Here is a 27,800-nt window from a genome sequence, read left to right as displayed (position 1 = left end):
TTAGAATATAATAAAATGTACTTAACCCTAAAACTATTCTGAACATAACTTAATCACTCTATAATGATTCGGAAATCTCCCTGTAGGACTTTACAGAAATAAAGAAGTTTCATTAGTTTTGAAATGTCACATTCGTGAAAGATTATTTAATATAGCATCAGCACAGGTAACTAATAATCCTGCTGGTATGAAGATAATAAGCACTGAATAAACAACAGGAGACTTTGTCACATCAAGTAATAAAGCTCTACCTTGTAGCTGCGGGCACAGGTGTTTTCAGAATCCTGTTTGTTATTACAGACTGAGAAAAATGTGACTCCCTGCTCTAGTGTTAGAATAGAATCTAATTTTGTAACAGGAAATCTAACTTTGTGAGGAATTCTCAATATTTTGAGATTTTAAGATACTGCTACAAAAGATCATTTTTGTTGCCATGCTGTGTTTTTGTAACCAAGAGCAAACGTGGGTACAATAGTGGTGCCACATAGTGGAGAATTCTAGTGGGTGAAACATTTGATAAAAGAGTTCCCTATAGTTTATTATATAGTTTTCTAGCACACTAGCCCCATCTTCTTGAAAAGCTTCAACGTGATAGTTTTGTTCTCACCAATCTCTAGGGACCCCAGGTGAATCCCTAATGCCCTAGCTTCTATAGAACATATGTCATCAGACAGCAGTAATAAAAACAAAAGCGACACTTCTTTCCCTCTTATAGTTCAAAATTCATGCAGACCAATTGGATGAAGTAGATGGAAGTATATTGGATGAAGGTTCAAATGAAAAATCTGTCCAGTTGACTTAATGTCAGTCAGTCAATAAATATTTGTTAATTGCTAACTATATGCTAGACAGTGTGCTAAGTACTGAAATGAGTGGAACAGAAGCAAAAACAAAAGCAGTTCCTGCCCTTAAGTTAAGGAGATCATATTCTAAAAGAGAAAAAAAACATGAAAATAACTAGATATATACAATATAAAATACAGAGTAGATGGAATGGAATCTCTGGGTGGTTATTGAAATAGAAAAACACCTCATAGTAAGGTGGCTTCACCTTTGGTATCATGGAAAAAACATTGTCCTCAAAATCAGAAAACTTGGGTTTGAATCTTAGCTCTGCTACTATGTTACCTTGTGAAAATAATTTTGCCTCTTGGGCCTCAGTTTCCTCATGTGTAAAATGAGTGGTTAGATCAGATGACACTTAAGGCCCCTTCTATCTCTAAATCAAGTATCTTGTGACTCCAAAGATTTCCAGTATACTCCCTTCTCCAACCTCCATCAAGACATATTTCACTCAAAGTGACATTGGAAGGGTAATTCATTTTATCAGGAGTAAAATTAATCTGGGAAGGAATCTCTGGGGAAGAATCATGTGAATATGAAGGTATGAGGATCACCTTCAGAAGGACTCTAGTCCTGCCTTTGGATGAGACAAAGAGGTTGTGGGAATTCCCTTGCCCTGAAGCACTGGGTGGGGTGAGAGAAGGAGCCATGTTAGAATTCTGGTCTGAGGCATGTGGCAAGGGACAGGAGCCCCATTGGTCACCAAATCTCAGGGCTGGGGTGAGACCCCACCTGGCCAGTCTCTCCCTGGGTCTAACTTTGACCTTTCTTGGCTGCCATCGCGTCTGAGCTCTCACGTTCTCTGAAGGATATGCTTACTCTAACTGATCCCATTCTTGCGTAATCTTTTCTTTTTCTCCTGCTCTGCTGCTTTTGTTTTTGGTTATCAGAGGAAGAAGAAATGCTCGAGCCAGGAACCAGGTATTTACTAGACAGGCCTTTCATTCCTCTTGGTTTGAGGGGAATGGCTGGTGTTTCCCCCTGTCCCAGATAATGTCTTCCAGCACAAAAGCAACATTCCCTCTACCAATTGACCAATTGTCTCTTCCTCTCCATTGATTCTCAGTGAGGAAAGTATTACCTAGAGGGTTAGGGGGAAAAATAAAGAATCCCAGTAAGCTGTCGCCTTGTTGTGAGGCCTGCCATGTGTTGCACACTTGTTTCCTTATTTTTTTAAGGTAGCTAGCGAGTGTTTCATTTTTTTTGGTTTAACATATTTACATGACTTTGAGCAAGTCACTTCCCTTCTCAAGGCCTCAGTTTCCTTCTTTGTACAATGAGAGAGTTGATGTCAATGATCTCAAAAGTCCTTTTGACTCCAATGTTATATAATTCTATAACTGACAGTATTTGGGAGGCTTTTTTTTTTAAAAAAAAATCCTTTGATAGTGTTACAACTCATGGTCAACAACCAGCTAATGTCCCTCATTAGCCTGAGGGAGTGGTTAATGTTGGATGTCAACTGAACCATGAAAAAAAATCCATCTTTTTCCCAGATCCTGGGGTATAAAAATTTTTGCATAAAAGGTCAATGTGGAAAGAGGAAATTGAAGACATTCATACCTCAGATGGACATCTTGGGGCCACGTGGTTCACCCTGGGCATTCATTGAACATTACTCAGGCAATGAACATTAGCTGTAGCATTTATTCCTTTCAAGAGAATGTCAATGCTTAGATTATTTAAAAATAAGCGGCAGTGCCTCAGGCGTTCAGTGCCTGATGGGTCAACTTTAAGTGGCCTTTGTCCCCAACCTGTGCTCTTTCTGAGCTGATGGTCCAATTGCAAGGGAAGAGGAGTTGGGTCCCTACCCTTTTACTCCAGAGCCCCTGGAGCCCAGAGCTGGAATGGGGCAATTTGGGAGTGAGAGAGTGAATCCCCTCCACTCCAGAACGGCTTTGGTTTACAAACCTACTGTGTCTCTGGAATGTTGGGAATCTCCCATCTCCTCTATCCTCTAGCTTTTCAGAGGAGCTGGGATCACTGAAGCAGTAGGATCCAAATCCACACCATCCTCCCATCCCCCACAAACAGGGAGGGCTAGCCAACAGGAGTGCCCTGAGTGCATTCTCTGTGAAGAGAAGGCTACATCTGCAAGAACCACAGCTTCTCTCTCAGCTGGGTAACCAGACAGAGCATTTCTCCTACACTAGAGTAGCCATGCCTTTTCCTGCATAATTAATCACTCCTCATCATTTCCAACCTGCTCATGAAGACGACAAGGTGGGGCAGCAACTTGCTTAGCTTCTCACTAACTTGGGGGCGGTGCTCATCTTTCATCTGGAGCTTACGTGTGTTTGAGATTACATCCAAATGTTTTACAAATCAAACCAAGTGAAAAAGGTCTTCATTGTTTCTTAAGGATTCAGGGCAGGCCATACCCCTGGTGGTGGAAAGCTGCATCCGCTATATCAATTTATACGGTAAGCCCTTGGCAACACCATCACCTTCATCTGGGTGGGGTGGGTGGTGGGAAGATTCCATCTTCCCTGGCTTCCTCCTGATTGGTCGAATTTCTGTTCGAGTTCTCTACAAATTCTCTGTGTGGGTGCTTTCTAGGGAAGGGGAAGAAAAGAGTGGAAGGGGAGACAAAGCAAAGTGAGAAGGGAAGAACAGAGGAAAGGGATGGGGTATACATACTTCCCCCCTCTAAACATTTTAAGCTCTAACTTTGTTTACTGTTCAAATCAGTTGACCAGTCATTGATGCTAGTCACCATTTGATTATCTCTTTCTTCCGTTAATTCATTCAGTAAATTTTTATTGAATACTACTGTATGCTCAGAAACTGTCTGAAATACAAAAGCACAGCAGACAAGCTCTCTGCTCCTCAGGGAATTATATAGTGCAGTAGTGGAAATAAGACATATGTCTTATAATGACCCTAGCTTGTCAAAAGGTAGCTTCCTATTTTAAGTAATTTTAAAAATTGGCCTTATGTAGATACTGCTCCATTTCCATAGACTTGGATTCAAATTCAGATGCCTGGATTTGAGGTAGCAAGCTAACTAAGGCAGGGCATCGGGGCTTTGCTCCAGGGTACTGAATTTAGAAAGTGTTGACTGCACTTTCGGCCCTTTTGCAGTCTACAAAGGGTAGAGGCTAGCACCTACTTAGCAAGAATAATTAAAATGGCACACTAAAGTAAGCTCACCTGTCTCCTCTGCACAAGCTTAGCAAGAGTCTTAAGTTAGGGTGTTGAGAGGACTCCTTCCACATTGATCAGCCAGAACCGTGACTTCATATTTCCTTCCCCCAGTGTTGTTTGTGGCACTTGCCTCGGTATGAAGATTCCTAATTACGCTTCTGAGAAGATATGAAAACAATAGCAAAAAAAAAAATCCAGTTTTATTCCTCACTCCTTTTTATCATGGAAATTTAGTTTTCAAGCTTCTGGCTCATGGCCACTTTGGCTCTAGAAAGGCATTTTCTTTGCTAGTTGCTAGCTAGTCAGGCCTGGTGTTCTTAGTTCCTAACTGATCCCCTATCTTTTGTTATGAATGATGCATTGCAAGGTTGGGGATGTGGATGGGGAAGGAGCAAAGGGGGAAGGGAATCATTAACATGCTCGTATTTTTTGCTTTCCCAGGTCTCCAGCAGCAAGGTATCTTTAGAGTGCCTGGATCGCAGGTCGAAGTCAATGACATTAAAAATTCGTTTGAGAGAGGTATGAATGGCCTTCGAATTCTGCTGTAGGGGTTGGGAACCTTGTGAAGGTGGCAGGTTGCTGGGGGTGGGGGCGGGGTGAGGGGGAGAGGTGAAGTGAGGAGGTCAGGAAAGGATGTGTATGAATTTACAAAGGGTTTGCACTTTCCCAGGTGAGTCCTAGCATTCTGTGCTGCTGTGACAAGGGTCTTTGGCGAGGCTCTGAGATATTGAATTCTGTCTGAAATAGAAATCCATTTTGGTAAACCTTGAAAGCACTTAGATGACACATCCATCCTCTTCCACAGTATTTGCATTATAATAAGCCTTTTATCTCTAATTGTGGGATCAAAAGGCTTTGTTTTTCCCTTCCCGGGAATTTCTAGAATCATTGAGCCGGAGAGGAGAGTTTGGAGCACAAAGAAGCATCCTATCATTCCTTCCCTCTCCCCACATCCCATCCCCCAATCATACCAAACCTGACCCGCCTCATGTGAGAAAACTTGGATTAGTCATTTTTGTTTATTGGGGGTATAGAGGGTAGCATGGGGTGGGATCAGAAGGGACAGCTTTTGATCTCTTCCCAGCTCCCTTCCTTCCCTAGAGAGTATGGGCTGAATATCCCCAACTTCAACTGCTGCCAGCCTCCTTCCAGTACTAGTTGCTGAGGGCCAAAGGGCAGTTGGGTCAGAATCATCTGTCTCTTCAAACCTCCTTTCCAGGACCCTGGAGCCCTCTTTACCTGATCCCAAACAGAAATTCCCAAAGATCCATCTCCTGTTTTCTCTCTCCTTTTCCCCAAATCACCCCCACTCCCCTTCTCTGCTTGAGCATAGGACAAATCGCTTCTCCTCTTTCAGTCACCTGTAGAGATTGTGCTATATTTGTTCTGCCAATGACATGGAACAGCTGCTGTGTAGGAATGAAATGGGAATTGGTCTTCCTCCTAAAGGAGAAGGTGAAAAGGCTGGAAGAGCATATCTCTCCTCTCTAGGCTTATCAGGGAAGCATAGAGTTCTTTGTGCTTCAAGGAGAAAGCAAAGAAAATGGACATGACAAGGCAGAGGAGAACCCTAATGGGAATCAGGAGGTTGAAAGATGGAAGGATGGGGCATGGAGAAGAAGATGAAGGACGAGTAAACATTTGGAGCTCTTGTGATTAGTCTGCCGGCTCTTCCCATAGAGGGGAGCACTGGAACCTCTGAGGATTAAAGAGCTCTTTTCTTGTCTTCCACAAAGGATGATGTAGGCCCCTGGGTGTTTTTAAGAGAGGTCAACTGGTAATAATTAGCATATGTTGGTAAGTAGTGGTGGTTGGGATTTAGAGGTGGTTATTTGTCAATGTTATTTGAAAAATAAGAGAGATCAACTCTCTTTCTAAAATATGTATCCAGGGCCTGACAGAGAGCCTCAAGTGGTATCAACCTCCCAAACTACTACCCACTCCTAGTGATTCTTGTGGGGGTTAAGTAATATTGTCTGAAGAAACCTGGAAAGCATTTCTGTGAATCAGATTATATAGCCATGGGCATTAAACTGAAACTGGAGCTTTTAGGGGCACAGGTGGTGTTTTTAACCAGTGTTATTGATTGTAGGGTCTTCAGAAAAAGAAGGCAGATTTTTAGAGGTAAACAAGTGATTGAGAAAGTGGTATCTGAAAATAAGATTTGAATTTCAAGACCACTGGTGTCAAACTCAAATAGAAACAGATCCCTGCAGGCTGCATGTTGACTTAGAAAGCCACAAATTAACATTATCTATGTTATATTACATTTTTATTTATTTTGTCAAACATTTCCTAATTACATTTTAATCTGGTTCCTGGAAGCATTAGAGAGTTTTGCTGACTGCTTGTGGCAATGGGCCTCAGGTCTGACACTTCTGTTTTAGACCATCATTTAGTCAATTAGCAAAAATTTATTAAGTCCCTACAGGGTGCCAGGGACTGTGCTTCGTGCTGGGACTATAAATACAAAGAGTGAAGTAAACCCTACTCTCAAGGAGCTTACATTGTATCAGAGGAAGTAGTAAGACCATGGATAAGCATATACACCATGAATATAAAGAGAAGACATGCAGGTTAGTTAGGAAGAGGGCCTTTGGGAGGATCTGGAAAGGCTTTGTGTAGAAGCTATGCCTTAAAAGAAGCGAGGCATCGTGGTTTAAGATATAGGAAAGATAAGCTCTTGGCTAGGAGTAGAGAATGGTAAAAATATGTTGAACTAGAGTCTTGTAGTTAGATCAGGAGTGTTTTGAACTGAAAATGGAAGGAGAGGGAGAAAACTACCGACATCTATCTGCCAGGACTCATACTACCACAGACAATATGGAGAACAATGTGGGAAGAATTTCAGTAGACAGGACTAATAATTTATAGGAAATGATATTGAAGAAGAGACCTAACCATCAGTCCTTTCATCTTTGACCAACACACACAGATGCCAAAGCCTGGGTAATAGACAAGATGAATTAGAGAGGTTCAAACAGAAGTACGAAAATTTGGCCTCATTGGTATATTGAGACTTGATGGGCTAGAACCCATGACTGGAATACAGCTATTAAAGGGAATGTACTTTATGTAAAAGGAACAGAATGGACAAAGGGAGTGGCAGAATAGCACTATTTATTAATAAGAAAGTAGAAAGGGAAAGCATGGTGGCAGGTATTATTTAGGTGGGCTTTGGCAAAAGGAGAAAAAGACATTGTTATAAGTGTATGCAACAGACCACCTAGACCAAAGGAGTAACTATGTGATGAGTCTTGAAAATAGGTTAAGATACTGACATGGAGATGTCATATAGTAATGGTGGAACACTTCATTATTTAAACATCTGTGAAACTCTGTCTTGGTAAAAGGCAGACTAGCTGATGAATTATTGATTCACCTTAGTGACGATTTTCATTTTTCAAAAGAGGGACTTGACAATAGGAATATGGCCTCGATTCTGACCAAAAAGGGAAGAACTGGTAGCTAAAGTAGAAATAATATAAACCTTGGGAGGAGAAGACCATCCTCTCCTAGAATTCATCATAGAAAAAGAGAGGAAAATCAAACTTAGTCTGATTACATCCTAAATTTGGGAAGTGAATTCAAAAGGTTCTGAGATTATATGATTTTACATGGCCTAGAATTCTAGAAAGTCACTCAATCTAAGAGGGGTAGGAAACTATCAAGAATGAAATTCTCATAACAAAATAATATATTATTATGACTTGGAAGAAAGGGGGGCACTATCTAAAAGAGAACAATGTGGATCTACCAGAAATTCATTGGATATCTTAGATTTTTAAAATAAAAACACAGAAGATGGAAGCCAGAGTGGGTAACTGAAGATGAATACAAAGCAGCATATAAATGTTAGCTGCTATTATTGTTATCATTGTTAATATTATACCATCATTTTATAAAAATAGAGACTGAATAAGCTGTGGATGACTATAAATGTTCCTGTATCATTTAATAGTTTTGTTGATAACTAATAAAAATATAGAGGGGGCAGTTAGGTGGTACAGTGGATAGAGCTCCAGCCTTGGCATCAAGAGGACCTGAGTTCAAATGCAGCCTCAGACACTTGACACTTACTATCTGTATGACCCTGGGCAAGTCACTTAAACCCCCCCCCCCAAAAAACGGCAACTGCCCCAACAAAAAAAAAAAATGGAGAACATGCTTATCAAATTTGTAGATGTCTCAAAGCTGAGAGGGATAGCCCAGACACTGGATAACAAAGTCAAGAGTTGAAAGATTTAAACAAGTTAGATCAATGGTTCATATATAATAGGAAGAAATATGATAGGAACAGATGTAAACTCTATACTTGAGTCCAAAAAATCAACTTCACAAGTACAAGATGGTAGAGGCATGGCTGAATAATGTTTCCTTTTAGTGCTTTGCACGTCAACAGTGTGATAAGATGACCAAAAAGCTAAGTGATCTTTGCTACCTTGAGAGGCAGACTCTCAGAACAAAGGAGGTGATGGTTCCTGTATTCTGCCTGGAACTGATTAAATCTAAGTGCCATATTTCAAGAAGGATATAGATGATTTAGAGAAGGGTGAAAAATATGGTGAAAGGCCTTGAAGTTATGCCTTATGAGAATCAATGAAGGAACTACAGGTATTTGATCTGGAGAAGAGAAGACTTGTAGGGGTAGCTGTCTTCAGCATCGGAAGGTCTGTCATGCAAACAAGAAATTAAAACTTGTCATTTAAGGGATTAAAATTTGGCTTGGCCCTGGAGGAGCAGATTTTAGATAGATGTAAATAACTTCCTGACAATTAAAAGTATCTTAAAGTGGAATAACCTGCTTTGGGAGACAGTGACACCCCCATCATTGGAGGTCTCCATCTGGAGGCTGAATGACCACTTTGGGGAGAGGGAGGATGTTATAGAAGCAGTTTCTTCTATTTCAGTTAGGTGACCTCTATAGTCCCTTCCACCTCTGAGATCTTTGGTTTACAGGATTCTGTGGTTCTTCTACATAGTCTCTTTTTGAAATTTTTCTCCTTAGCCTGGCCTGTGTCTCCCCCATCCTTCTTCCCTACTGTGTGGTGCTCATTCAGTCACCCCTGCTTGACTGTCCACGTGGCCCAGAATTATGCCACCCCAGGCAGTTAGGATGCCTAGGGCTGGGGCCAGGAGTGGGGAACAACTTCATAGACTGATGAAGTACCCCTCAGGTGGTGCTGGTGGCACAGGGGAGAAGTCAGAGTAAGGAGCAGCACAGTCAAAAGAACAGGGAGTTTTACCTTTGGACTTGAATCCCAGATCTTCCTCTCTTATTATGTGCAAGAGTAAGTGTGGATGTATGAGGGGGATTGAGCTGAACGTGGCATTAAGGAAACTGTCATCACTTGCTGATTATAGATCATGGAGAACAGAGAATGAAAGAACTGTAAACATTTGGTTCAACTGCATAAAAGTAATACTAATTGAAGTTATTTGTGTGAGCTGCTAATTATTGATGTCTAATTATCATGCAGCGCAATAGTAATTATGCATATCATTCAGTATGTTAGATCAACTTTGTCATAAGTTTTATTTGATGAAAACACCAAAGTATTCAGACATGTCCAGTTTGCATTATTAATTGGATGGTAAGTTCATGACCTTGAAGCATTAAAGGGAATTTTAAAAATATCTTACAGAGTTACAAGGTTCTTACAAGGTTACAATGTCTTCTAGAGTCCTTCCTTTTTTTTTAGTCAGGTCTATTAAATCTTGAAACATATGGAGGCTTCCCTAACATCCATCCTCAGATAACCTTCATGCTCCTAAAATAACATGTCGAGACTCATCCTACTGGCGACCAGATCTACCCTGGTTTCTTCTCTCATCTCTCCTGTTCTTGCCACATTAATTCACATGATTCACAGGATTTAGGGCTGGGAGGGTCCTTAGGGACCATGTAGTCCAACCTCTTCGTTTTATGCATGAGGAAACAGGATCAGAAAGGTTAATTTGTCCAGGCTCTTAAGTGGAACACACTACCATTAAAGCAGGCCTTCTTAAGTTTTTTGTGTGTGTCATGGGCAGACCCCTTTGGAAGTCTGCTGAATCCTACCCCTTCTCAGAATATTATTTTTCAGTAATTGAAGGAAATGATAAATTTTAGCTAGAGGTTAGTGAAAATAAAGGAGTGGTTTCTTCTCCTTTCCAAGTTCATGGACCTCCTGAAGTCTGTCCATGGATCCCTTGGGAATCTGTGGAATCCAACTAAAGAATTCTTTCTCTAGAGAGAGTGGGTTTCCCTCATTGGAGGTCTTCAAGCAAAAACTGCGTGACTCATTACTTGTCAGCTGTATTTTAGTGAGGACTCTTTTTCTTGTGTAGCTTGGACTAGATGGGAGTTGAGATCTTTTCCAACTACAAAATTCTGTGATTGTGTGATTTGTAGGCAATAATAATAACAAAAACAACATGTTCACATTAACATATTTTATTTTATCTCATTTTTTCCTCACAACAAACTCATGAGGTAGGTGCTATTATTATCTCCATTTTACAGGTGAGGAAACTAAGGCTCAGAACTGTTAACTGACTTGACCATATTCATGCAACAAGTATCTTACTTAGTCGGGCTTCAAACCCAGGTCTCTCTCTCCTAACTCTACTTTTAAAGCTCTAACTATTCCTCAATACCATTGGGCATCTTTTTCCATTTTACCCCTGTAGAGTTCACATACTTTGAACCACTAGGCTAAATGTTGCATTTTGGGCATCTTGACTTCCATGTACAATATCTTTCCAATTTCCTGGCATACTCCAAGTCATGAGTGTCTAGCTTGCAACTGACAGATAAGCTACAAGGATATGCCCCCAAAACCAGGTGCTTGCGACACAGGTTCTTAGAGTTACAAAGAATTTAGAGGTCATCTAATCCAGAGATTCTTAAACTTTTTGGTCTCAGGACACCTATGCACTCTTAAAATTTATTAAGGATCTCCTCTCAGGAAGAGCTTTTGGGTATGTGGTTTATATCTATCAATATTTATTCTAGTACAAATTAAACGGGCACCTAGGTGGTGCAGTGAATTGAGTGCCACGTCTGGCGTCAAGAAGACTCATCTTCCTGAGTCCAAATCTGGCCTCAGACACTTACTAGCTGTGTGACCCTGGGCAGATCACTTAATCCTGTTTGCCTCCGTTTCCTCTTCTGTAAAATGAGCTAGAGAAGGAAATGACAAATCACTAATATCTTTGCCAAGAAAACCCCAAATGGGGTCATGAAGAGTGGTACATGAATGAAAAATGACTAAACAACAACAAAAAAGAAATTAAAACATCTTATTTTTGTTTTGAAAATGGTTTTGTTCTTGAGGATCCTCTGAAAGGGTCTTGGGGCCTCCCAGGGATCCCTAGATTATACTGTAAGAACTATTGGCAAACTTTCACCCCATGTAACAACCCCTACTAGAGCATCTCTGAGAATAAGTTGGTCATCAGAGTACTGTTTGAACACTTCCAATGATAGTGAGCTCCCTAGACAGCCCAGCCCAGAAATCTGATCATTTTGTTCCTTATACTGATACAGTTATCCTTTGTACTCCTCAGTATTGAGAAATTCTTTCCTTTGGAAGCATCGTTTTCCAAGGCCAGTACCTGGTCCTGTCATGTAGTGAGAGGCCTCCCTGTAGTGATGCTGAAGAATTTTGAATAGTTCCCCTGTTTATAATAAATTGAAGCAGGCTTCAGGCACAGCCCATTCCACTGGATCAATTTCATAAGATGATGGCCATGGCATTCTTTCCAACACTAGCCCCTTCCCACATAACCACTTCTGCCTTCTTGCCCTCCTCGTTAGATGGCCCAGTGGATAGAATGCTGGACCTCGAGTCAGGAAGACCTGAGTTCAAATCAGGCCTCAGATGCTTACTAACTATATGACTCGGAGCAAATCACCTAGTCTCTGTCTGCCTCAGTTTCCTCAACTATAAAAAGGGGATAATAATAGCAGAGTTGTAATGAGGATCAAATGAGATATTTATAAAGTGCTTAGCACAGTTCCTGGCACTTAGTTGGTACTTAATAAATGCTTATTCCCTTCCTTCCCCTTCCTTTCCCCAGCTGTCCCTCTCCACCTCAAATATACTTCACCCTCTTCAAGTCATTGCTGCCTGGCCTTGACCAGCTCTTACACTGACTGATTGCTTGTCAAGAATGACCTCCCAGAATTTCTCTTTTAGAAACATTTGTCTCCTTTCTCTGTGGGGGATAATCAAGTCCCAATCCCCAGCCTTGCTACTTTCTGCTTCTCAGCATTGCCCACCAAAGAGTCTGGTATGTTTTGCTCATTATCCTTTCTAACCCTCCAGGACACAATCATTCCATCTCTTTTCCAGCTTTCATCTTCTTTCTGATTCCAAGTTTCCTATTTTGGGTCACCTTTAGTGGTGCCATCTCCCTGGCAACCAGATGGTCTTAACATGTCTCTGTATCGCTTTTCCCACCCACTCTTCACATCCCACACATTCTAGCTTGTGACTAAATTCTCCCCAAACCGGCATGCTGTGTGTTTCCCTGGTAATTGTTTGGTGTTTAAATCCTCCACTTGAATCTCTTAAGGATGCTAACTGTTCAACTCTTTTTAGAAGAAATTATGATCTCATTCATTTTTTCCTCCAATCCAGAAGTGGTTCCTTCCAACTTTGTGGATGAGGCCATTGGCAAGGAGCACCGTTTTCCCTTCTTTCTAGCACTTTTCAAAGTGAACAGATTCCACATCGAGTGAAGAGACCTATTGTTTCTCACTCTGGTTGGTTTCTCTGCAAAGGAGGTTAGGAGATCTGGATTTTTAGCTCTGCCACTAACTCATTCTATAACCTCAGGCAGATTATAACCATCTCAGAGACTCAGTTTCGTCTTCTGTAAAAGGAGGTTGAATGAAGTGATGTCTAAGGTCCCCTTCATCTTAATATGTCTTATATTCTCCCTATGCACATTGATTACCTCTTCCATTAATCTTAAACCTAAAAAAAATTCTAGGAAACCATCATATTCTAGTAGTGTTAAGAAGGAAACTTAACTGAATTACAGGCAGACAAGACAGTAGAGTACTTACTGTCTCTGGACCTCAGTTTTGTCTTCAATAAAAGGAGTTTGAATGAGATAATCTCTAATCTTCTCAATAAGTCTTTGATTCTCTAAATATATCTTTTTATAATGGTTAATTTACTGCTACCATCAGTCTTAAACTAAAAAAAAAAAGCGTTTCTAGAAAATCACCATACAGCCTGCAGCAGACTTAAGAAGGAAACCTGAAGTAGGTAAAACAATTAGGAAGATTTAACTTGATGCTTGAGTGATAATTTGCTTCCCAAACTGCCATGGTTTTATTTTCACAATTCGACCATCTCTGAACCTCACATGTCCATCTACATTATTGTCCTTCATGTTTACAGATACAGCTACCTCCAAGGGTAATACAAATAAAAATTGATGTCTCAAAGTATCTATCAGTCTGGATATATAGTTATCCATCCATCCATCTATCTATCTATCTATCTATCTATCTATCTATCTATCTATCTATCTATCTATCATCTCTTTTAGGTTTCTAAAGTACTTTATAAGAGACAGCTAGGTGGCACAGTGGATAGAGCTCCAGCCTTGGAGTCAGGAGGACCTGCATTCAAATTTGGCCTCAGACACTTGACACTTACTAGCTGTGTGACCCTGGGCAAGTCATTTAACCCCGATTGCCTCACCAAAAAAAAGCAAAAAAATCTCCAAAAACCCCCAAAAACAAATAAAGTGCTTTATAGCCATTATCATCTTACGTAGCTTATCAGTCAGTTCAGGTATTTATTTAGCCATTCTAGAGTGGCAAGCCCTGGGAACACAAACGAAAATGAAAATGGGGTCCATGTCCTCAGGGAGCACCCATTCTAATGGAAGAGACAACATATAAATAACTATGTACGTAGAATTTACTATATAGGTATGGGTGGGTAGGTATTGGGCTAGGTTCAATGGGGACTGGGAAAGAAGTTTGGGATCCAACCCTCTTCCGTAAGGAGATCGCAACCTGGTTGAGGAGGAAAGAGTCACTTGCTTGAAACAATTAAAGAATAATGTGAAAAAGTTATGTGCTCAGATGGCAGATTATGGAGTACAACAGGAATAAAAGGAGAGACAGGGAAACAGATGGGCAGGAAGGAGGGAGGACATCCCATGGTTTGGGAGATATGTGAAACGTATGGCACACAGTAGGCACTTGGCTCATAGGAGATGCTATATAGATGCTTATTCTTGTCTCCCTTCCCATCATAGCATATTTTAAAGAAATACCTAATATTTTTAATACTTTAATAAATCAAATTATAACTTACAGTATTGATGAAAAATAGGACACATATACCAGTGACTGTAATGCTTAGTGTAGTGCCTGGCACACGGTAGGTACTTCCCAAACATCATCTCCGTGCATCTCTTTCTGAGCAGCACCTGAGTCCACTGCCCACACTGCCCTTCCTAGTTCTGCTCCTCTTCTTTGGTGGGGGCTTGGCCAGATGGGACTTTTTAACCTCGACTTTAAAAACTGGTGCTTGGCTTAGCTGGCTAGAAAACCTCATCCTTGGAGTGTCACCCCTGGCGAATGCCTCTCTTGAAGGGGAATTGCATAAATTTGTCATCTCAAGGCTGAGGCAGGTTTTCGAAAACCTGGAAGCTGAGGAATGTAGGAAAGGAAGCTGGATTTATTTCCTTTACTGCCTGTTGCCTCCCTAGGTGAATGGAGCACAAGCTAAAAATATAAGTGAGTATTTCTAAGAGATGAGTGTTGAGTCAATTTCCTTGTCATTCTCAGGTGTGCTGCTTTCTAATTAGGTACAAGGTATAGAGGCTCCGATGCTGACCTTAGAGTCGGGAAGGCCTGGCTTGGAATCCCGCCTTTGCCTCTTATTAACTGCATGTCCCTGGGCAAATCACTTAACATCTCTAAGTCTCTGTTTTCTCATCTATAAAATGGGGTTGGTAATACCTGTAGTACTTGCCTCAGAGGGCTGTCGTAAGACTCAAATGCAGTAATATTTGTAAAGTGCCTTGTAAACCTTAAAATATTATGCAGATTTAATTATTATTAATCTAATTAGAGAATAATGATTCTAGAGTTGTGAGAAGGGCTTTCAAAGAACCATCCCTATCTTACCCTCCTACCTTTAGGAATAATTATATTCTCCTGGAACACTGGCCTAATGGAAGGGGCAATGTACCTGGATAAGTGGCCTCAGACTCTTCCTAGCTGTGTGATCCTAACTCACTTAGCCTCATCTTTCCTCATCTGTAAAATGGAGATAATAACACCTGCCTCCCAGGTTATTGTGAGGTTAAAATGAGGTAAAATTTGTAAAACACATTGTGAACCTCAAAGCCCTACATAAATGTTAGTTATTGTTGCTGTTTTTGTTAGAACTCTGAGAACCCCTTCAAGAAACAGTTGGAAGCCTTATTTCCTCATCTTCCCCTACTCCATAATGACTTTAGGAGTGGTACATCCCAGTGTGATGATGCTTGATGGAAGAGCCCATTAAGTTAGGACATGCTGGGAAAATACAGGGAAAGTTCCCACCCCACGTGCTGCTTTTCTGATCAGCCCTGGCCTGGGGGTCGTCTGTTCTAGCTAATTGAACAATTCCTGCTGTCTAATCAGACTGAAAAGTCATCTTCTATATCTGTTCAGGTGAAGATCCCCTGGCGGATGACCAAAATGAAAGAGATATTAATTCAGTGGCTGGCGTCTTAAAGCTGTATTTCCGAGGACTGGAAAACCCACTCTTTCCCAAGGAAAGGTTTCAAGATTTGATATCCACAATCAGTAAGTACTCACAGATGGAGTGGGAAGGGGAGTTTCCCAGAGCAAGGGGTATTAATCAAAAAACCTCCAAAGGAAGAGGAAGAACAACAATCACCTACTGGGGGAAGGAAACTGTTGATAATTACTTACGTTTTGAACTGGCCTCAAACCAAGTTTTGACTGTTTTAGGAAAATAAGCTCATGGGGGCATCTACCTTTCTTAGAGGATTCTTATAAACTGGTCTAAACAAAGTGGAACAATCATCAATTGATCGACAAGTATTTGTTAAGCACCTACTATGTGCCAGGCATTATAATAGGCTCTGGTGATAAGATGACACAAATGAAAGAGCCCTTGCCCTCAAGAAGCCTACATTCTGTTGAGAGAGACAGAATGTATAGAAATAGGTATGTTCAAAATAAAAACCAGATAATTTGGAGGAAGGGGGGAGGCACTACTAGCTGGGGGCATCAGGAGAAGCCTAAGGTAGAAAGAAGGGCATGCTGGAGCTGAGCTTCTATGCAAACTGGACTTTCTGAGAGGAGGCTAGGTTCCCTTCTGACTTGGATTAGAGTGTAAACTCTTTGAGGTCAAAGACTGTTTTTTAATTTGTCTTTATATCATAAGATGATCCTATCATTGACCTAGAACTAAAAGGTCCTATACCCAGAGCTAAGGTCCCTTTAGAGATCATCTAGTTCACCCTTACTCATTTTATCAAAGAGGAAACTTAGGCTCAGAGAGGTTAAGTGACTTGCCCAGAGTCATACCGATGGTAAGCCACAGAGCCAGAATTCATACTTAGGTTTAATGATTCCAAGTACAGCACTCTAAGTTTGTCACTTTTTCTATTACATCCTCAGCACAATACATGGCACATAGTAGGTGTTTAATAAATGCTTTTGTCATTGTTAGCTCTAGCCATGTTTACATGAACATCAATTCTTGGATCTAATTTATTGGCATTTTCCTTCAGCATGATAAAGATGGCATGTGCCTTATTTTATGTAGTGGAATTCCAGCATCATTGAATCAATCGTGGAAGCATCTACTATTTGTGGAAGGCATGATGCTGGGCTCTGTGGGAGAATCCAAGAAGTTTAAGGCATGACTCCTGTCCTCTTGGGGTTTACAGTCTTTCTGGGGAGACAAGACATGTGCACCAGAAGCATAGTAAAGGCAGTATATCTTTCAGGCCTCAATCGCATGGCAGAGACTACCAGAGTTGTAGTTCAGAATGAGAAAAAGTGATGAAGGCTATTGTAAAATGAATGAAGTGAGGTGTTTCCTCTACTCAGTAGTTTACTATTGTCCCTTTAACAGAGCCACTCAAAACATGATCCAAAGTTGGGGTTGGGCTGGGGAGCAGAGGTCACAGTCCTGACGGGGTGCTCCCGCTGGGCCAACTGAGCTGCATCTCACTTTAGTGGGGGGTTCTGGGGGGCTTGTGTTATAGAAATGGAAAGTCCCGCAGAGAGAGTGCACCTGATCCAGCAGATTCTTGTCACCTTGCCCCGAGTGGTCATCGTGGTCATGAGATACCTCTTTGCTTTTCTCAACCAGTGAGTGCATTTTTCTTCCTTCTCTCGCCTAAAGTGCCTTCATGCCTCCTCCCAGAAGTAGAGTGACCTGCTCAGATGCTGTTTGGCCCCATCCTTGAGAAAGAGGTCCTTGGACCCTTCTATGTTTATTATTGAAGCTATGGAGAACTGTTCCCTAACATTTATTTCTTGAGTTCTTAGAGTCATAGAATGGAAGGTGGAAGTAGGAGCTGCCCTAATGGCAAGATGCTTGAGATGTATGGAAACCATCAATGTTTCTGAGACTCAATCTTGCTGAGACAGAAACTTGGAAGATCCAGGGCCATCTCCTCAGATTCTCACCACTGTGGGGAGGGGTGGGGTGGGGATCAGCATATCTGCCATCCCTCCTCCCTGGGTCTATGAGAGTGTTGGAGGCCCACACTGGAGCAGGCCCACTGAGGAAATGGGAAGGGGCAAAGATTTTCTTCTGCATTCCCTACCTCTCTTCGGTGACCCTTTCCTTTCCCTCATCGTAACCCTCTTCCTCTATATTCGCATTCTATGTTCTGTTATCCTGCTTCCTCTGGGGTTCCTGTGAGGAGAAAGGAGGAATCCAGATGTGTAGTCACTAATAATTCAGTGGAAATTAATTTACTGTCTCTGTCTCCCCATCTCCTACCCCAATACCAATGCCCAGATGTGTGTCTATTTGAAAAATATGTAGGGGAAAAATGACCCAAAGGGATGGATCTCTACTGGTAGAATGTTAATGACTGTCATCACCTGGCTGGAAAAGATATTGACTAGGAGAAGCCTTCTCAGAACCCCTCAAAACATGCCATGTATAATAGACATCTACTTCATATAAAGCCAACCAAGGTGGTAATGTCCATGGACAATTCTGCTGGAGATAGTAGAATCCTGTATTTTTATTCTGCTACTTTTCCTTTCCCGATCCCTACCAAAGTACCACCTTCAATAGCTTTCAAATTCCACTGAGGGTAGAGGTCATGGCTGTCATCCCTACAAAGCCCCAGTTGCCCCATCAAAGAAATCACTACTCTAACCTTATCTCATGGGGACTTCTGTTTCAGCCTGTCCCAGTATAGCGATGAGAACATGATGGATCCCTACAACCTGGCCATCTGCTTTGGGCCAACCCTCATGCATATCCCAGATGGACAGGACCCCGTGTCATGCCAGGCTCATGTCAATGAAGTCATCAAAACCATCATTATCAATCATGAGGCCATCTTTCCCAGCCACAGGGAACTGGAAGGGCCAGTGTATGAGAAGTGTATGGCTGGAGGGGAAGAATATTGGTAAGATCCTGTTCAATAATACCTTCTGCCAATGTATAAAAGCCTGTCTTCAGGGAAGATGGAGAATAGCTGACCCATATCCCCTATGTAGTAATCACCCATGGGCTTGCAGGCTATTATTTACGGCCTCCCTCCCACCTTTCTCACAAGCTTTCTCTCTTAAGGTTAAACAAACAGTTCTTTTGGCCTTCTCATGAGTACTCCTTGTCCAAGCCTTTCACCATCTTAGTGACTATAAATGACTTGGGGATTCCTTCTTGGCAAGGAGACAGAAGCCAAATTAAAGCTTTAGAACTATCAGTCTTAGAGAAGAAAGGACCTGATCTAGTCTCCTCCGGGCAGGTAAAAAACTATTATCCCCATTTTACAGATGAAGCAACTAAGACCCTGAAAAGTTAAATGACTTGCCTAAACTTGGGAATTGGGCATCAGGTAATATAGTACAGATTGATCTGCTGTTGACTTCTCTAGGCTCTGAAATGCTCTCTAAGTCAGTCAGTCAACAAACATTTGTTTCCTCAAGTATTTTCCATTCTAATGGGGGAAGACAACATGGAGCTACTATGTACATAACAAGATGTAAGTTGCCTTCCAGGTATAAGATTCTATACTTCTTAGTTTGGGCAAAAGCCCACCATCCAAACCAATCCAGTGAGCATTTATTAAGTGACTACCATGTGCAAGACAGAAACAAAATGGATAAAACAAATAGTCCCTGCCCTCAGGGAGTTTACATCCTACTATACCATGTGAGGATTGGTTGAAATAACTATGGCTGCCTAACCTGGAGAAGACTTAAAAGAGGATCATGGTCTTTATCTTCAATTATTTGAAGATTTCTCATGTGGAAGAGCAATTAAACTTATTCTTTGCGAATTCAGAGGGCAGAACTAATTCAAGTGGATGTAAATTAGAAGGAAGCAGATTTTTACTTAGTGTAAAGAATTTCATAATAGTGGAGCTGTCTTAAGAAGGAATGTGTTGTTCCATATGGTAATAAGTTCCCCATCACGGGGTTCTACCAGAAGCTGGATCACCTCGTGGAGATGCAGTAGAAAGGTTTAGTTAGCATATTAGATTGAATTAGATGGTTTTTGAGGTCCCTCCCAACTCTAGGATTCAGTGGGAGTAGGCAAGTTATGTGCGTGAAAGATGAGAGAAGAGAAGGTACTCGTCTGAAGCAGGAGGTCAGAGCTGGCATACAGTGAGGCTGCCAGCAACAAGTCTCATGCAAGTCTCCTCTTCGTGTTTCATTGCAGTGACAGCCCGCATAGCGAACCAGGGACGATTGATGAGGTTGACCATGACAATGGCACAGAGCCTCATACCAGTGATGATGGTAAGTAGAGAGTACACTGAGATGGGGTGCAGGAACCTGGGTACTCAGAACCTAATGGGGAGAAACATTCTGGGCTTGATTTTAGGTACTTATCTGTCTGATGGCCTAAGCCAAGGGTGGGGAAGCAAGGGGGCCACATGCCAAAGAGCCACACTTGAGGATCTAAAGGGCCACATGTGGCCTCGAGGCCACAGGTTCCCCACCCCTGGCCTAAGCTGTTAACCCAGAAATACTGCATCTGGCTCTCAGTCTATGAATCTCTCTAGCCCAGTGGTCTCCAAACTTTTTTGATTGTACTCCCCATCAATCTAATATTTTTTGAGTATCCCATAATATATGTATATTTATTAATTTATAAATTAGATACATATATGATTGTACTCACATTCTGTATTATAAAGCATACATGCAATATAGACACTTTAAAGGATGAGATAAAGATGAAATAGACAATACTTTTAAAATATTTTATTTATCTACCTATAAAGCCAACAAAATATTTATTCTGCTTACGAAACAAAACCCTATGTATGTCCCGGGGAATGGGGGGGATTTGTAAATAAAAATTGTTTGTTAGTAATTAATTATTAGGATGCTTTTTAATTGAAAGACATAATACATCAATGAAATAATAGGTCATGATAGTCAGTGAACATAACAGCTTTTGAGCAGGAGTCTTGTTTCTCTGTAGGTAGATATTTACCATAAATAATAAGCAGAAATGATTGCCTTTGATTTCACCTTAGCAGGAAGTTTTTCTCAGTTTTATGGATGCAGCTTACTAGCGGGGATGGTATCTTAATTTCCTAATCCTCTTTGGATATTTTAGTTGTTTCTTCATATGAATGTGAAGCAAAAAAGGGTGGTTTGGCTGCACCCTAGAGTACAGGAGGGGGAGTAATGTAGAATAAGAATGGAAGGGTAACCTTTATTAAGTGCCTACTGTGTACCAGGCTCTATGCTATTGCAACAGTGCCCAAGTGATGAGGGCCTGAGCTACAGTGGTGACTGAGTAAGTGATGAGAAGGGGATGGATTCGAGAGGGGCTGTGAAGGTAAAAATGATCATCTTGGGCACTTCTTTAAACATGGAGTGGGAAGAAGATGAGATTGTGAACTTGAGTGACTAGAAGGATGGTTGGTGGTGCTCTTGATAAAAATAGGGAAGTTTGGAAGAGGGATTGGTTTGGGAGAAAAAGATGAGATCATGGAATTTGCCGTGTCAGTCCCAGCCCATATGTGCCTTCTCATCCTGTGAGACTCACTCTGTCCCCCCTAAAATGAAAAGGGGGAGTGAGACTCTTTCTCCAAGGGGCACTGCTTCAGCCACAAGATAATCTGGGGAGCAGGTGAGTATTCTGGGCATAAGGGGAATTGTGTGGCTACATTACACATGGTAGGTGTTGAAAAATATAGATGTATTATATATATGTAGTATACGTACATGTATATGTGTGGATGGACAGATAGGTAGGTAGATGGAAGACCTGAAAGATCTTTAGATCCCTCTTAATCTAAGTTTCTTGTGTTTGGGATATCTTCCTGGGGAGCTTCCATTGTCAGGGCCTTGTCTCCCATTGCATGCATTCACCCAATGATTTGAATTCCCCCACCCCATTCTCTCCTCTTTTTGTTTTGACTTTTTAAAAAAGAGGCCTTATCTGTGTGAAATTGGATCTGGCTTCTGTGTTTTATATAGAAGACTATGCCAGCTTCCCTCTAGAATAAGGTCACCTGTCAGATATCTTGCCTCTGGGTTTTTCCAGTGTCCTCACTGCCTGAGGGGTGGATGTTTACTATTGACCCAGGGGCTGAAGACCTTAGTGAGCAGAAGGGAAGGGTAAGACCCAGGCTTAATTAAGCAGACTGGATTGACGGTGGAGGAGATAATGGTGCTACATTGAGTAAAAAGTTCCAGTGCTCCCACCCCACTATCCCCACTGTCACTTATCTTTGCTTCTAGCTTGTTCTGTGGAGCCCCCCTGAAAGAAGTTTAGTATTCCACCCCCCTGCTCTCCCAGAGACAGACTGTCACCTGCTTGGTGTTGCATGACTCAGAGTTTTCATTGATTTCCTTTGAAGCCACAACAGAGCGATCTTTCTCCTGCCTGAATGGCCCTAATTATTGGGTCTTTAGAAAGATGGCACAAAGGAGATCTAATTCTGATTATTGATGATTTCAGGCTCCAGCAAAAGGCATCTCCTCTAAAATAGAGTTGTCCTCCTGACTTACTTCCTTTCAGCAAATAGCACGTCTTATTTCTTAGTCACCCAAGCCTGAAACCTTGGAATCACCTTTGATTTATTTTCCATCTCCTTTACCAAGGAGAGGCGTCACCAGGTAGAGGCCCTGTGTGACCTTGGGCAGGTCACTTAGTTCCTTATCTATAAAATGAAGGTATTGGATTAGATGGCCTTTGAGGCACCTTCCTGCTGTAAAACCACAGCATGATTGTGCTATGAGCCCACACACCAGTGAAGAGATGTCCAGCAACCACTTGGACATGGAGGTCTAGATGGAATTCGGGTGAGACATCTGTGCTGGAGACAGAAAGTTGGGAGCCATCCACTCAGAGCTAATACTTAAAGCCACAACAATATCTGAGATTATTAAGGAAGAGAATTTAGAGAGAGAAAACCAAAGCAGAATCTTTGTAGAGAGAGAAGATCAAAGGCAGAATGTTTTTTAGGAGCCAGAGAAGGAAGAGGATCCAATAAAGTAGCCTGAGAAGTGGGAAGACAGCCAGGATAATATATGGAAGCCAACAGAGTATGGAGAAGGGCAGAGCAGAGAGACAGAGGTCAGCAGGGTCCCATGCTGTGGAATGAGGACCACGAAAAGAGGCTATTGGGTTTGGTAATTAAACAGTTGTTGGTGACATCTGAGAGAGCAAAGTCAGTGATTGTGGAGGTAATAGAATCCTGCGTGCAGAGAGGTGAGGAATGATCCGCTGGTTGGAAATGGAGGCAGCAAGCTTTGACTTCTCTTTCTAAAAGTTTATCAGTGAAAGAAAGCCTAAAGATGGGACAGTTTCAGGCTTGACTGAACTACTTGCCATTCCCATGTCAGGTCTCACACACTTTCTCACCCCTGTGCTTTTGAGCATCGTCAGTCAACAAGCATTCACTAAACACTTACCATGTATCAGGCACTATTCTGACCACTGGGGAACAAAGCAAAAACAAAACCCAAACCCAAACACACAGTTCCTGCCCTCAAGGAGCTTACATTCTAACGAGCAAAATAATATATAAATAAGTAGGCACATGGCAAGTTTATATAGAGAGTAGCTGGAAGGTAATCTCAGAGGGAAGGCCCCTGTAGCTGGGAGTGGGAGAGGGCTTGGCAAGGCCTCCTGCAGAAGACAGGATTTGAGCTGCACATTCTAGGCCCATAATGTTAATAATAATAATAATAACTAGCATTTAAATAGTGGCTGCTATGTGCCAGGCACTGTGCTAAGCATTCTACAAATATTGTCTCATTTGATCCTCACAACAACCCTGTTAGGTAAGTACTATTTGTATCCTCATGTTACAGTTGAGGAAACTGAGACAAATGGAGGTTAAATGAATTGTCCAAGGTCATACAGCTAGTGTTTGAGGCTGGATTTGAACTCAGGTTTTTGGTTTTTTTTTTCGCTTTCTGCTGAGGCAATCGGGGTTAAGTGATTTGCCAAGGGTCACACAGCTAGTAAGTGTTACCACCTAGCTGCCTCTAACCCAGGTCTTTCTTACTCCAGGCCCGGGGTTCTATCCACTGTACCACCTAGCTGCCTAGGTGGGTGGGGGACAGCCATTGCAAAGGCATAGAGATAGGTGATTAAGTATTGGGTTCAAGGCACTATAAGTAGGACAGTGTGACTGGATCATAGGGAAGTAAAGTATAAAAAGACTTGGAAAGGTAGGAAGAGCCAAGTAAACGCATACGCAGAATTTTATATTTGATCCTGAAGGCAATAAGAACCACTGGGACTCAATGAACAGGAGGAGCATGACATGGTCAGACCTGTGCTTAAGAAAAGTCATCTTGGCAGCTAAGTGGAGGAGAGATTGGAGTGGAGAGAGTCTCGAGGCAGAGAGACCAGTTGGAAGGCCATTGCAATCAATGTCCAGGCAGAAAGTAGTAAGGGCCTGGTCTAGGGGGACAGCTTTGTGAGTAGAGAGGAGGGAACACAGACAAGAAATTTTGTGAAGGGAAAAATGACCAGATTTGGTAATAGATCAGCTTTGTAGGTTAGGTGAGAGTGAGAGGTTGAGGATGATATGGAAATGGTAGGCCTAGGTGACTGGGAGGATGATGGTGCCATCCTCCATCAGGACAGGGAATTTTGAAAGAGAGGAATGCTTGGAGGGAAAGATAATCAGTTCTGTTTGGAACCTGTTGAACTTGAGATGCCTACAGGACATGCAGTTCAAAATACCCAAAGGATAGTTTATGATATAGGTCTGTAGCTCAGTAGAGACGTTAGGGCTGGATATATAGATCTGGCAATTGAGTGCATAGGGATGATAATTGAATGCATGGGAGATGATATCACCAAATGAGAAAATGTGTAGGAAAAAAAGGCCTCAGACAGGGCCTTAAGATTTACCCATGCTTAGTGGGCATAATATAGATGAAGAACCATCATAAGCACAGCTCCTGACACTTAGTAAGCACTTAATGAATGCATGTTGCTTGCCTTAACCAAGGCAACATGCATTCATTAAGTACTAATTATATGCCAGGAGCTGTGCCAAGAATTGGAAGCTCTGGGTAAGGAATCATTAGACAGATAGGAGCAGATAAATATGAGAGAGCAGTGTCATGCAAACTTGGAGAGGCCAAAGACTGCGGACAGATCAAGGAGGGTGAGGAGGATTGAGGAAAGGCCATTCAATATGGCAGTGAAGAAAGCACTGGTAACCTTGGAGGGAGTGATTTCAGTTAATGATGAGATTAGAAGCAAGACAGAGGGTTTAGAGGAGAGAGAGAGGAGAGGAGATTTAGGTAGTGAGTGTAAGCAGCTTTCTCAAGGAGTTGAAGCACAAAGAAGAAGAGAGAAATAGAATGACAGCTAGTGGAGAACATGGAATGAAGTGAGTTTTGCTGTTGTTATTGTTGTTGTTTTTAAGAGTGGAGGGAGACCTGGGCCTGTTTGAAGACAGCAGGGAAAGAGAAGAAGATAGAAAGAGACTGAAGTTAAAAGACAGACTAGGGTCTAGACTTGAGATTTCAGTTGATGTAGGGCATGCCAGGTGAGGAAACTCTACCACTGCAGGTCAGCGCCTTCTCTACGATTTACCCTTAATGGGTTTCCTAGAGGGTAAGTGCCTTATCCAGGGTTATACAGTCAGTATATATCAGAGGGGGGCCTCAAACCTGGGTCCTGGCTCTAAGTCCAGAGCTTTCTACCTACTGTGATTGGTAGAGGCGACTCCCAGTGAGAAAAGTCTGCTGCAGGCAGGGCAGCCTGGGGCCTGCTTGACAACTTACTCTTATTTGTAATTCTACTTATCTGTCTTATCTGTGCTGGTCGATTATAAATTCACTGAAGGCAAGGATTGTGTCTTATTTATCTTTGTATATATCTGCTCCCAGTGCCTAATTCAGGGCCCTTCTTATAAGTAGTAACCATTTCACAAATGTTCTTTGAATGAAAGAATTCATTGAATAAATGAATGCGTGAATGACCTCAAGGACCTTACTGTCTAATGTGTGTGTATGCACACATACCCGAACATATATTAGCATTTTGTTATTGTTCAGTCGTTTTTCAGTCATGTCTGACTCTCTTGACCTCATTTGGGGTTTTCTTGGCAGAGATATTAGAGTGGTTTGCCGTTTCCTTCTCCAGCTCATTTTACAGATGAGAAAACTGAGGCAAACAGAGTTAAGTAACTTGCCCAGGGTCACACAGCTAATAAGTGTCTGAGAGGCCAGATTTGACCTCAGGGAGATGAGTCTTCCTGACTCCAGGCCCAGCATTCTATCTACTGTGCCACCTAGCCACCCATATTATTAGCATATTTACAGGCAATATGATATAGTGAATAGTGTTGGACTTGGAGTCAGGAAGACTAGTATTTGAATCCTGCCTCAGACACTCACTAGCTGTGACTTGGGGCATGTCACTTAACCGCTCTTTGCCTCAGTTTCTTCAACTGTAAAATGGAGCACGAGTGTTTAAGAATAACACACCTACATCCCAGGGTTTCGTGAAGTCAGATAATCAATGCAAAGCATTTTGACCACCTTAAAGTGCTGTAGAAATGTTTGCTGTTATCATTCCATTCTCGTGCATGTGTATTTGGCCTCTCTCATCTCATCTTGATGTTCATCCCTGCATTCTAGCTGTTTCCTCCCTTCATGTATTCTCTGACCCCACCCTGCATCCAGTCTGGTATCCAAGAGCCAGGGAAAAGCAGAGGCTAAAACCCCGAGGGGCTGCCTCACTCCCCCTTGTCCCTGCAGACCTCTAGGTATAGAGAGATTTACCAACACAGATCCCCTGGTTCCAAGAAAACCCTTAGAGATAAAACATTCTCCCAGAGGCCTGGAGATGTGACGGCCAGGGTTCCTTGCCGTGGTTTGCAGACCCACTTATTCTTCTGGCTCTGTTGCTAGGCAGAAAGGTAGGTCACAGTCTCATTCTAGCAGGCTGCTGAGAATCAAATTCAAGGCGACAGCAGATGGAATGAAAGTTGACTCTGTATTTTAACGGAAATGTAATGGTTATTGAAAGATCTCGGTTAATTTGGCCCACTTAGCTGTGCTGTCATTCCATTATTTTATTTTATTTTTTGCTTCGCTAATTTCAGATGATAGAATAACTTCTCTCAGAGATGCAGCCAGGCGAAGCCTGCTTAACTGTTTCATCACTGCTCTCCATTAAAGACAATCTCACTGAGAGAGCGTTAGACTCAGCTGCTATGACAGTATCCTCGCTGAACACAGGTCAAACATTCCTCTTTTGGAGAGTAGGATTCATGAAATGTGAAAGTTGGCAGGGACTTTGGAAATCGTCATCCTTCCTCCTGGTTTTACAGAAGGGACAAGGGAGGAGAGGGGACTTACCCATGATCACAGAATGACTTAATGGAAGAAGCTGAGTAGGTTGGAGAGAGGGACAAATAATCAAAACATCAATCAAGCATTTAATTAATATTTAAATGTACTTAATATTTACATTTAATTAAGTAATAATTTTATCAAGCATGTATTAAGCACTTAAAGTATTCCAGGCACTGTGCTAGGCACTGGGAATACATACACCAAAAGGGAAACTGTGCTTTCCCTCAAAGAGCTTAGTAGAGAAGAAACATATAGACATGTAAGTAAATTCAAAATATATATAAGATAAATACAAGGCAATTGTGTGTTGTGGGGTGGGGAGAGAAATAGTTACACCTTCAGAGATTAGGAAAGGTCTCATATAGGAAGTAGCCCTTGATCGAATCTTTTATGGAAGCCCAGGATTCTAGAGGTAGAGGTGAAGAAGGAATGGATTTCAGGCATGGGAGACAGCCTCTGCAAAGGCTCAGAGATAGGAGATGATAATAGATGGATTTTCCTTCTATTTCATCAAGAGCAACACCAAATTGAGAATTGCTAATGGAGTTGGGAAAAGTAATGATGAAAGATGGGGAGGGGAAAAGTAAAGGATGAAGTCTTAGAAGAATCTGGGAAGAACCTAACTTCTAGTTACTGTCCTCAAGGAGCTTCTAGTCTAGGAAAAGGCTCTCTCTCTCTCTTTCTCCTCCTCTCTTTCTCTCTCTCCTCCTCTCTTTCCTCCTCTCTTTCTCTCTCTCTGTTTCTCTTTCTCTTTCCTCTTCCCTCCTCCTCTCCTCTC

The 27,800-nt window shown here is 41.8% G+C and overlaps 1 protein-coding gene across 2 annotated transcripts in view; it reads left to right on the top strand.

The window, feature by feature from the left end:
• The window catches only part of SRGAP3 (SLIT-ROBO Rho GTPase activating protein 3), a 274,861-nt gene that overhangs the window by 226,521 nt on the left and 20,540 nt on the right, over window positions 1–27,800 (top strand). For both annotated transcript variants that reach the window (XM_027864072.1, XM_027864073.1), the window contains exons 13-18: window positions 3,206–3,266; window positions 4,432–4,509; window positions 15,668–15,802; window positions 17,239–17,344; window positions 18,400–18,627; window positions 19,887–19,966. In XM_027864072.1, coding sequence (XP_027719873.1) covers window positions 3,206–3,266; window positions 4,432–4,509; window positions 15,668–15,802; window positions 17,239–17,344; window positions 18,400–18,627; window positions 19,887–19,966 — 688 coding nt within the window. The remainder of the gene's footprint in view (window positions 1–3,205; window positions 3,267–4,431; window positions 4,510–15,667; window positions 15,803–17,238; window positions 17,345–18,399; window positions 18,628–19,886; window positions 19,967–27,800) is intronic.

Source organism: Vombatus ursinus, unplaced genomic scaffold (assembly GCF_900497805.2).
Source record: "Vombatus ursinus unplaced genomic scaffold, bare-nosed wombat genome assembly UNPS02014773.1, whole genome shotgun sequence".
NCBI classification, from domain to species: Eukaryota; Metazoa; Chordata; class Mammalia; order Diprotodontia; family Vombatidae; genus Vombatus; species Vombatus ursinus.
This window is presented reverse-complemented; position numbering and strand designations above follow the sequence as displayed.